The sequence below is a fragment of the Neocloeon triangulifer genome, unplaced genomic scaffold, assembly GCF_031216515.1.
Source record: "Neocloeon triangulifer isolate White Clay Creek 2 clone unplaced genomic scaffold, ASM3121651v1 ptg000001l, whole genome shotgun sequence".
Lineage (NCBI taxonomy): Eukaryota > Metazoa > Arthropoda > Insecta > Ephemeroptera > Baetidae > Neocloeon > Neocloeon triangulifer.
The window spans coordinates 9,455,817-9,467,193 of NW_026775544.1; the positions used below are offsets into that span (position 1 = coordinate 9,455,817).

General features: G+C 37.3%; 1 protein-coding gene across 3 annotated transcripts; it reads right to left on the reverse strand.

Annotated features, from left to right (window-relative positions):
* Positions 1–4,685: 4,685 nt before the first annotated feature.
* Positions 4,686–10,819, reverse strand: LOC132195662 (tyrosine-protein phosphatase non-receptor type 4). 3 transcript variants are annotated; one of them, XM_059617830.1, is made up of 18 exons: positions 10,682–10,819; positions 10,311–10,596; positions 10,146–10,203; positions 9,755–9,992; positions 9,563–9,691; positions 9,463–9,505; positions 9,247–9,414; positions 9,068–9,188; positions 8,922–9,009; positions 8,709–8,861; positions 8,415–8,647; positions 8,198–8,359; positions 7,876–8,146; positions 7,706–7,823; positions 7,405–7,650; positions 6,996–7,342; positions 6,658–6,942; positions 4,686–6,599 (listed from the first exon to the last, which is right to left on the reverse strand). In XM_059617830.1, exons 4-18 carry the CDS (start codon positions 9,902–9,904, stop codon positions 6,516–6,518), a joined length of 2,598 nt encoding a protein of 865 aa, XP_059473813.1. In that variant the 5' UTR covers positions 9,905–9,992; positions 10,146–10,203; positions 10,311–10,596; positions 10,682–10,819; the 3' UTR covers positions 4,686–6,515. The 3 variants fall into 3 exon arrangements, with proteins under 3 accessions (XP_059473813.1, XP_059473804.1, XP_059473794.1); XM_059617821.1 differs by having other exon boundaries at positions 8,415–8,650; XM_059617811.1 differs by having other exon boundaries at positions 9,247–9,505.
* Between the last annotated feature and the right edge of the window lie 558 nt (positions 10,820–11,377).

Sequence of the window (11,377 nt, forward strand, 5' to 3'; positions counted from 1 at the left end):
GAAGGATAAGTTCAACGCGCATATCGCAATTCGCACCTTTTCAGATATAATTGATGGTGCTAATTACCGTCCTCGACAGAATAATTAGCACTTCGCATCTCATCCTGCAACAAAGCAGTTGCTTGCCCTGTGGACCAAGCATAATTTACCGTGCTTTTAATAAAATGTCAAAACTTTCGCTTGAAAAAAATTATATTGCCCCATGACGCAATGTACTCAAATTTCCGCAATTTCACTTTTGAGAAAAAAAAAATTATGCGAGTAGAACATATTTTCACATATACCAGGAAAAATGAATTAACTGCTCTCTTTTTCTAAATTAGCAGGCCACATGCTGCACTTCGGCACTTTTTTCCATTTATCGCAGGCAAACGAGCGTGATCAATTTGTCATAACAAACCATAACAGATTTCAACTCCTGCGGCGGCGAAATAATCCCCAAGCGTGCCTCCCTGTATGGCTGCACGTCTGCTGATTTCCACCCCCAAGGCAGCATCAGTCACATAGCAGCCTTTTACACGCTTCGCCGATATAAACGCTGCTGACAGGGGTGAAATAAATTCATGGGCCGCGTGGTTAGCAGATAAGCCCGGCTGTAATGAGGGGATCTATGTGGGAATAACAATCAGCAGCGGCGGTGGGCGCTGTCCCAACCCAGCGTCCACCCCCTCGGCATCAATCTCGGCTCAGCCAGCGCGCGTAACAAAAATAACACAATTGTATCATCACCCCTCGCAGCCTCTCACGCACACACTTTCCACCACGTGCGAAGCCGAGCAGTGCATAATTAGTTTTTAATCAAGTCGATCCGTTCCGCTCTTTCGCACCACATTATACCGGTGCGTGAATAAAAACAGCTCAATCAAATAACAAACTGTATCAAAAACAAACAGCACCACAATTGTGTTCTCTCGATCAGCAGTTCCCACCATTCATCCTAAAACTCTCATTCTCTTTTTCTGCAGCTAAGGAATGCGTTATTGCAATTATAGCTATAGGCAATATTATAAACTTTTTTAAATAAATTTTGACGGTGCCATCAACAGTATCCGTCTTAAAATGTTTGTAACCAATGCTATAATTTCACAGACAATTCAAATTCATAAACAAACACGATTTTTTTTTCATTTCTGGTATATAATTATTGTTATGCGGTAAGTGCATAATGAAACTTTTTAAATTAACTATTACCGCAGCATGTCATATATACAAAACTATTGTGGCATGGAACTATTAATTAAAATCACTCTCTCAATTGATTTGCGATGCGAAACAAGACGGGCCAGAATTATAGAATCTCTTTTGTTGTCCGCTTTTTGTTTGGGGGATTCACATTTTGTCGCGTCATCGCTCTTATACACGCGCTGAATGCATTATAATGGTGCTGTGTGTTAATTTTCTAAAAGCAGCCAGTGCTCGCGGTCGCGTCATGCCCGTGCACAGTCAGTCGCGCGTGGTTCAAAGTTCGGCACTCCATTAGAAATAATAAAATCGGAGAGAGGAACAAGAATGAGACATCGTCATGTCACTGCAGACTCAATGGGGCTGTTGGGCTCTATTATTTTCAAGGAGGAGGAAGAGAGAAATATAAAATATTATAATATATAGAGAGAGAGAAAGACTCGCTCAGCGGGAAACATCTCACCTGCAATCGCGTTTGTAATAAAAAAGGATTAATTATTAAAATAATAAATATCATATTTATATAAAAAGTTATATTGAATTGCGAGATGAGTAATGGATTTTTTTAAGATGCAAAGATGTGAATGAAGAATTATGGAAATAATTTATGAAATTTATCTCTAAATATAATTTTTGAATTCATACTTGATGCATAAATTTATGGCCAGCAATAATTGCCTTTTGTGATTCATCAATGAACGCAATTTGCAATTAATGAAGGACAAAAATACCCATTTCAATTTTCAATTACTAACTTTGAATATCAAACCAACTATTCAATTGTTTTTTTGTATTGTTTTTTTAACAGAACTAAAACCATGGTTCCAAAATAATAAAAGAGATTTTAAATTCAATTAATTTTTTATATGACTGTATACAGCTTAAAGTTAACATTGAATAATTTTTTTCTCAAAGGATGACGTAAAGAAGAAATAAATTGTAAAGGCGAATGCGAAAATTTTATCAAAATAATCTTTTTGCCTTCTTGCCAAATCGCATGAGTGCCTTTTTCTTTTTTACAAAGTCGCGACAATCAAAGTTAATGAGGCTCTAATTACGCAAGTTGGAGCAAATATTTGAGCGCTCGAATGCGTGCATCCCTCTCTGCTCTCGCGTCAACTGATGGCGGCGGGAAAACGCCTGCTTTTATTTTATTTGCTTGCACTTTGCTCAAATAAACGCGCTTTGGTGCTGTTTCTTTTTTCGCTTGCAGCGTTATTTGTTTTATCTCTGTCGCGGTCGCCATCTCATCTGCGCTGTTTCTTAATCTCTGTTTTGTTTAAGCAGGCTCTCTCTCTCTCTTCTCCTTTTCTCTTAATACAAGAGCACACACACACCCCGCCTGCGAGCATTGCGGTTTGTGCCAAGATCGTTTGCTCAGCGATGATATTGCAAATACACCTGCTCTTCCGTGAAATATTTATTAGAAAAGCAGCGCGCGCGCATCCAGCAGCACCTTGCGTATAATATATACCTGCTGCGCCAACCCGCCCAAGAAAGGGGTGCAGAATGTGCTGTTTGCAGTGAGATAAGGAGTGGATCGCCTTTGCAATTCTGTTTGCCCAGCCAACGTAGTTTAGCATTTAAATGACTTGGCTCGACAAACTTGGCCACCGCAGACGCAACTACAGGGGATGACCAGGAGGGGATAAAGTTTATACACTAATTATTGCCCCTCCTAAGATGGCCATTAATTATTATTGCTTAAAGCCCAGCTTTCGTGGCCCTTCAGAAATTCAAATTTACTTCCAAAAATATACCAGTACCAAACTGCAAATTCAAATTTTAAACCCGATTAAAATAATCAATTATGTTTTTTATAAAATTGAAGAGTTTAAATTTATTTATAGGCGCATTTAAATTAGTTAATTTCAAGTATTTTTCTGACTGAATAATAAAACTGAGTAAAAACTGTGCAAATATTTTGTTTCAGGCGTCTTCCCAATGATAATAATTGTCAGCGGTTGATTAACGCAACGCATTCAACTTTGGTCACAATGACGACAATACATAAAACAACGCACTGCAAGAGACTGGAAGAGACCGCTAATGCATCTCATAGGGAAAGACTTGAAGACGCGCATTACGCGCAATAAATAACACTTCAGGTCATCTGGAAACTATCCCATGTGATATTTTCTTTGCTGAGAAACCCCCCGACTTCTCCCCTACTTTTCCTATAAATCCTATAAAAGTGAATGTGTGCAATGTGTATGTGTTAAAGAGGGAATTAATCAATGTTATATTTAGTAATGTTAAATATATTTAATAACATTTTGTATTGTAATTATCGAAAATGTATATGTATGAAATATAATAATTACGCACCGAAACACCAAAAGGCAATTTTTTTTGCAAAACTAGCACTTTTATTATCAGTAATTTTTGAAGTAAATTTTTTTTTAATTTCCATATTTTGTTTTTAATCTTTATTTTGTTTAAAATTTTGTCAAAATTGTGAGCAAACTAATAGCGATTCACCAATGATTTTTCATATTAATTTAGATAAACCTATTTTTGTTCATCATTCCCATAAAATAAAACTGAAGTTAAAATCTATTTGCTTCTGCTTGATTGGCTTACTTGAGTCACTTCACAACCACTTTTTGCACCATCAGAAACATTTGAGTGTGCATTAAAACTGATTGTAAATCTTAATTCTATTATAAAGACAAAATGCTTAGCCCTTAGCCAATAATATTTTTTTTTTTAATAATTCTTAAGGTACATGACTGTAGTACATGGCACAGTAAAAATATATCATACAAAAAATTTCTGAATCCAATTTACAAACACCAAGCATCCCATCTCACAATCGAACAATCAGTGCTGTTTATAAATGATATGGATGGGAAAATGTATGTTTGCAAACATCCCATTGCAACCATTCAAGCAATGAAATGCTTGAATTAAAAGCACTCGTCTGAACGTGTGTTGAATGAGAAAAATGCTAATGGAAAATAATTAAAAATAAAAGGGATCACTTTTTCAATATTGACGAGTGGAAATGGAAAAGAGCCGCCGCGTTGTCCACTTGAGCGCCGGATGCGGAGAGGGTGGTTGAGTCGGGGCACGTGCCGCCCCGCGGCCCATGCGAGAAGCACCCCCGACACGTGAGTACGACAATGAGCGCATTGCGTGGCCCGAGACTGTTGTTTGTCCAATGCAAAGTGCATTATTTATTTTCTCACACGGGTCTTCTTTATTATTGAGGATTTCGCGTGTCCTATATTAAATTTTAACCCCCTATCAGTGTAAGACTTGGGATTAAGGGGCCGTGTGTTTACATAAAGGCAAAGGTTGCCATTCAGGATTAAAATTTGCTCGAGTTTACAATAATATTTCATCGCGTGTGTCTTGGATCTATTTTTTTTTTTTTTAGGGTCAGGCCAAGACAAAGTCTTGTCAGCCTGTGCCCTTTATTGGTGGTACAGAAGGCACCACCCAATTAATCTATAATCAAGTTGATCTGTTTTAAAGAATAAAGTAAAATATTTGTTTGAAGGTTGCGAATCTTTTTTTATTGAACATATTGATGCTAATAATAATGACCAATGCAATTATGCTGATTATAGCGGATTATATAATGTATACATACATATTGAGTTTGAAATAATTACTTTAGGTTTCAGACAACTTTTGCTCACAATTTGTTCATATTGAGTTAAAAGTGACAAGGAAAGAGGCAAATAAAAATAAAATATTAATCCAAATTAAAGTAGTGCTCACAGCTCATTATAACATAATAGTTGGCTTTTGTATTAATTTAAATTACCAAAGTACAAATAGTTATTTTAAAAAGCAACACCATATTTGCTGTTAAATAATGAGATTAATGAGTAACAACATAAAACATATTGCTTGAGTATGAATACAACTTGTGAGGTTAAATGAACCTTCACAAATGACTACATTGCTCATGAAAATTAAAATTCGTTGAAGTATCAAAATACTGTTTGTTGAAAATAAAGTTTGACAAGTGTAAAATTATCATGTTTGCTCCTTGGAGCGCTCAAAGCTAGCTAAAGGGAATATTTTTGATGCGATTCCCAATAAAAATTAAATAGATTGCGCCAAAACTGGGATATCAATAAGAAGCATATAAAATAAATAAAAATTTGAGAAGTACGTGTGAAAAAGGATCAAACTGCCCTTTTAAGCTGCAAAATAATTACGTTCTACAATTTTACACAGTCCTACTTTAAATGAGTAACAGGTACAGGGAACAATGATTACTTATATTTTAAATTTTAATGATTAAAAAAAAAACAATTTACATTGTCAAAAATCTTTTTCATCAAGGTTTAAATTTACCCAGCAGGACGGTCAACTTTAGCTCCAGTCTACGTTTCAAGACGGTATTTAAGGGACGAATTTGATTTATTTTGGTTCCTACAATGACCATGGACAAATTCAGATTATTTTTTGCCTTTAGTCTCTTTAGAAAGGGTTGTCTACAGGTTATACTTTAAAGGGCAAAGTCAAAAGGAGGAATTAAAAATTTTAGAAAACCACGCCTGAAGTTATTTGGGTCATTTTTGTTTCTGGGCATTGGAACACATTTTGTTGGATTTTGGATACATTTTTTTTTAGTATTACAACGAGATCTTAATCATTTGGAAATGTGTGTTTCCAAACAAGGTCATGGTGATATGCATATTCGTTGAGTGGGGCCCAGAATCTCAAATGTCATTTTTCCCTTTGGTTTGTCTCCAAAAAGTTTTGTACTTGATTGATATTGAAATACAGAAAAAAAAGAGCTGCCTTACAATAAATTTACAAATTGCTACCAACACACAACAAACATTGAAGTTTTTATAATAATTAGCATTTATAAGACTTGTTACAAACTTAAGATATATTCCTTGTAATAATAGTATGGAAGCAACATGCATTTTGACAATTTAAATATTAGAATTGAGAATAAGCTGGCTATGATGAATGCACACAATTTACAATCTAAAATATTTTCAAGGAGGTTGATACAATGTGAATTAATGTTCAAAAACACTTCGAAGTGCTATTCATCGTAAAATGACAAATTTATCAACCAACAATCCAAGAGAAAATTAACAAATTGTGTAATAATGAAGTATATTCACAATCCCTTAGTTTATTGATGTACATTATTATTTCCAGAGTCAAAATAGAGGCACACACATCTAAGTTGAGAGACTAATTGCGTAAAATGCTTAGAACAAAATATTTGCCCTTTGATATAGTGTAAAAAAGAAAATTCAAGTTTCAGATTCTTGCATTCATGTTATGTAATGGTTGGCTTTGAAAAATATAAGGCCTCAACAATTTTGAACGATGGACAAGCAACAATCAAATTACTTTTGGTATTCAGGCAGCGGTTTCACTATTTCCTCTTGGTAGGCTCGATGCACACTTTCGCAAACAAATCGGTACTGCACCTGGAGATAAATTTTTATTAAATTGATGTTAATTAATTAAGTGGAATAGAAAACTTACAGGTGTCTGGATCATCATTGCTCTTTGGTCTCTCATCGTGCGGACAATGTCCAAGGGGTAAACGGGCTCATTTGCTTCAATGAGACACATGGCTGTCTCCATAAGTACCAATACTCCAGTTCGGCCAATACCAGCAGAGCAATGCACAATGACTGGTTCCGAGGTGCCTGCTCGAGCTTGCCTGACCTTCTTGCAAAAGTCAATAAACTCGGAGCATTCGTCCGGTACACCGTGATCAGGCCAAGCGAGATACTGCATGTGAGAAATTTGTCTCTCCTCTCCAGTCTGCAAAAAAGTTGATTTAAAAAAAAGTTACTTAAATTTTATTAGTCAATTACCTTAGTATTCTTAAGGGTGAATTCCCTAAAAGAAAAGCTCTCATCTTCAGATTCTTGACTGCAAGACACTTGCAGCGATTCCATTTCAAGAGGGGCCTTGTCTGACGAGGGCCAGTACTTGTGGCATTTAACCCTGCCTCGTTCCACCACAGTTGTCAGCATCACAACCAGCGTGCTCTGAGATTCGTGGACCATGTGCCAGAAGTCGCCAACAGTACTTGGCAAAGGTCCTTGTGTTGCAATGTATCGATTGATGATTCCTGAGCCCGGTATCTCCATGTTTACTGTGTTAGCATTGATGTAGTCCCCACTTTCGCATTCTGTTAATATCACCCTGGTTGCATCATCTAAAATAATTGATTTCATTATAAATTTGATTTACTCAAGATATCAAAATTACAAAACTTACATGGCGAAATATCCCTGTATCGATTCTTGCAAATGTTTTCTGCCTTTTTGGACTCTTCTGCACTTAGCCCAGGCTTCTTCCTGTATAGCTGCTCGAACTGCTGCATTGCGGAACCACTTTCAAGTGTTTCTGCCAGAAGTAAAATTGACTCGGCAAGTGCATCAGCTTTTGGAACAGCTGAAGGAACATGCTGCACATCAAGGACATACTGAAACGCTGGCTCCTCTGCTTCTCTTGTTTCATAAACTGAGAAAAAAAACAAAGTTTATTTTTTTCCCCTCCATATGAAAAAATTTCTCACCATTAGGCCGCACTGTGAGGACTAGTTCACCACTCTGAGAATCGCGTGATGTTCTTATTAGATTCACAACTTGGTCGTGAGTCAAGCCAGACGTTTCCCTTCCATTTATCAGTAAAACCTAAAATTATTTCTAATTAAAAACCCCACAATATCTTCCAAAAATCCCTGACCTGATCTCCTTCGTTCAGCCGAGGGTAGCAGCAGTCCGCTGGGGTGTTTGGTGCAACTCTTGATACCAAAATAGGTAACCCTAAATCAGAGCCACCCTTCACATTGAACCCAAATCTGCCATCCACATCAGGACTGATGCGAATTTTGACAAGCGCGTCTTCATGAGCTTCGATGTACGGCGGAATATCGAAGGCAGGTCGTTCCGTCTCTTTGATGTCAATGTAGTCGATTGTTCGGGGCAGCTTAAGCGTCTCCAAAAATCCTCCCTCGCTGTTAGCAATTAATCATCATATGTTTTTAAAATAATTTAATCACACATACTCATCGGACGGAGCCGAGTCTTCCCATGCCTTTTTAGGCTCTCTGCCGAGTGACTGCACTTTATTGTCATAAACTCGAGGTGCTCTTGAAGAGGTTGTGACTGTCTTCTGTTTCTCGTCGCAAATAGGAACAGTGTGCCTGACAATTTTCTTACTAGGAGACCTGCCAGAAATTAATATCATGATTTCAAAGCAACTTTTTAAAGGACAAATCATACCGAATAAATGTTCTCTCCAATCTAGCACGTCTTTTGCATTCTTCCACAGTCTGAAATTCGGTTCGACCAGAGTAGCGGAATTTAGAGCCCAAGGTGAAAACAAATCTCCTTGCCCTGGCTCGAGGAGTGTGCAGACGGAAGAAAGTATGGTGCTCGACACAAGATTTCCAAAGGTTTTTGGAAGACCTGTAGCTCTGCATGTTAAATCCTAAAACTGTATCGTATTCCTCGCACTGCTAAAGCAAGGTTAATTAATTAATTTTATGAAATACAACTTTGACATGATGAGCTTACAGGTTCTCGTCGAAGGTTGATGAAAAATTGCTTCCGCTTAAAGGAAATCTTGATTATTTTGGCCCATGAAAATAGATTGATCCTAATGCCATTGTGAAACACAACTAATCCTAAAGATGTAACACCTAATTGAATTTCTTTCCCTGCGTCATCCTGCACAAACACAAAAAAAAAAATTATAAATCATTTGAATCTTCTTGACCATTGACTTACCATAGCCTTGTGGAGGTCAACACCATACATTTCTAGCCTCTTTGCATGGTCTAAGAAGTTAAACTCAGCATCAGCTGGAGTCTGACCCCTAAAAATGGCATAAATTTAAAAATAAAATACAAATAAGTTTACAATATTCTGCATACTTGTGAAGTTTATGCAGTTCAGCGACTTTCTTCTCCATCTCCTCATTCTGGCCCGGAATCAAAGGCAGCTGACTCAAATAGCCAGGCGCATGATCGTCGGAGTGATAGTCCCCCAACTCAGCTGTAAAAGAATGCCCTTTTTGATAAATATCTCTGGCGTCCAAGACTGGACCACTTACACTGAACTATGTAACTAGCCAGCAAACAAGCTGTGCTGGCAGGAACTATCAATTTGCCGTCCAAAATGTCTCTCCTCAGCTGCAGGAAAAAGTGGTACCGAGTGTACTCCTCGTGGAGTTTACTAGGATCAGTCACATAGAACTTGACTCGAAAGAATAGTTGCCCATCTGGGAATAAGAAATTAGAAAAAAATCCAGAAAATGAAATATTCTCACGTCTCAGCTGCTTCTTCACTAATTTCAAAGGGTCAAGCCACCTCTGAAAAGTATTTTGTAGCAAATAAGTAAATTTTTCCTCACAGCATAGACAAGTTACCATCAGATCATTGTTGGAAGAACAGGGTGGGTTTCCGTTTTCTGAAAACTGCAATCCGAAGTAATCCTTTTCCACAAGCTCCAAGTGCTGGAATACTTTGTCCAGCAGCTCCTGACCTTTTGCCTTTTTCTATATATAAAAATAAATAATATCAGGTGAAAAAAACCTTACTCAAGATAAGTGAAATCTTACATCAAGTTGGAACGTATGTTGCGAGTCATCCAAGAAGGTGACAGTAGCACTGAGAAACTTAAGATTTCTCTCCCTCTCTCGCTCGGAGGCCCTGACGTGGTAGGTGCCACTGGAGCCGCCAAAGGCCCTTCTTGAGATGTTCTCGATCATGCTGCGGCCTCTTTGTGTCAACTGCTCCAGTTTGAATGCGGTAGGCAGCTGCTTGTGTCGGTCAATAATCTATTCCATTCACCGCTGCCTGCAAAAAATAATGTAGACAAGTAAGTTATCGGCTGAACTAATACATAGAGCTAAGGCATGTAGTTTGTGGTGTGCTTGGCACTTGGTGGGCTTTTCATGACTACATATAAATTGTGTGTAATTCAATTGATCTTCCAAAAAGTACTCGTACCTGCTGATTGAAAATGACGGCCAGTTTTCATCATTCAGTGCTTCGCTGCCAAGGCACACTAAAATGTTATAAAAAAGTATTAATTCAATCCAATTTAAATTATTTTTAAATATTTCTTGAGAGCTTAAATTGGTAAAAATGGCTGCAATTTAGAAATAAACTTACCTTGCTTGTTACAGAAAATTCTGCATGATGCAAAACTCCGTTAAAAGTCTGCATATTTTTATTGTCTTGACGTGAAGTGAGAGAGTAGAAATTAGAATTCGCTACTTTGCGATTAGTCTTGTTTGGACGAAAGGGCTGAGCGGAGTGGCTTAATTTAAATTATTACATTAGTTTAGTCCTGTTTTGTGAGGTGAAGGCGCCAAAGGCACCCGAAGCATTTTAGAAGGTGGTCCAACTAAAGACAAATTCGCATCTTCGCTCAAAGTTTGGTTCTCCGTCAGCCATTCTGCGCAGAGTTAATTTTTTAATTAGCCGACAAAGAGAGACAGATTTTCGATATTAGCAAATTAACTAATTACAAGGATACTCACCAATTGTTATTGGCGGCGTCGGAGTAACTGAGCGTGCCAATTTTAATTAATAAACTCGCAAATTACGCCTCCTTTCAAAGAAAAAGGCTTCAATTTCGGTTCGGACAATTCCCCTAACTTCAGGCCCGGGAAGCCAGGTTCAGAGCTTCTGAGGTTCAGAGATCGTAACAACAACCGGTTATCGGCCGATCGTCAATTGTTTTTTTTTTTAACAAAATTACCGCAGGCCGCAGGCAGTAGAGTCCGCTGTCCGCTGGCTGCAAGGATGAGATCACTCGATCGCGTATATCATTAATATCATATTATATCATTCAATATATCAATAGATGATTTATTGTCAAATTATTTATTTATCGACCTTTTAAAAGGAGCAATTGCCCCATTTTGGCCTTTTTGCGACTGCATTATTCTTTTCAAGTGCATTATTAATTACGATTAATTATTCTCATAATTTAGTATTTAGTAATTTAAATTTTTCAAAATTCAAATATGAAAAAAAGCCCATTGCAATTGCGGAAAGCATAATGCAATCTTAATCTGAAATCATTTTTTTAATCCAATTAATCCTATAGCTCTGCACTCTGCGCGGTCGTTAAATTGCATAGTTGAAGCGAAAATCTTTATTCCCAAACAATATAAAGAAGCTAAAAATAGTAAAATAATTATTTATTTATGGGTGCCCGGTGCATCGTGGTT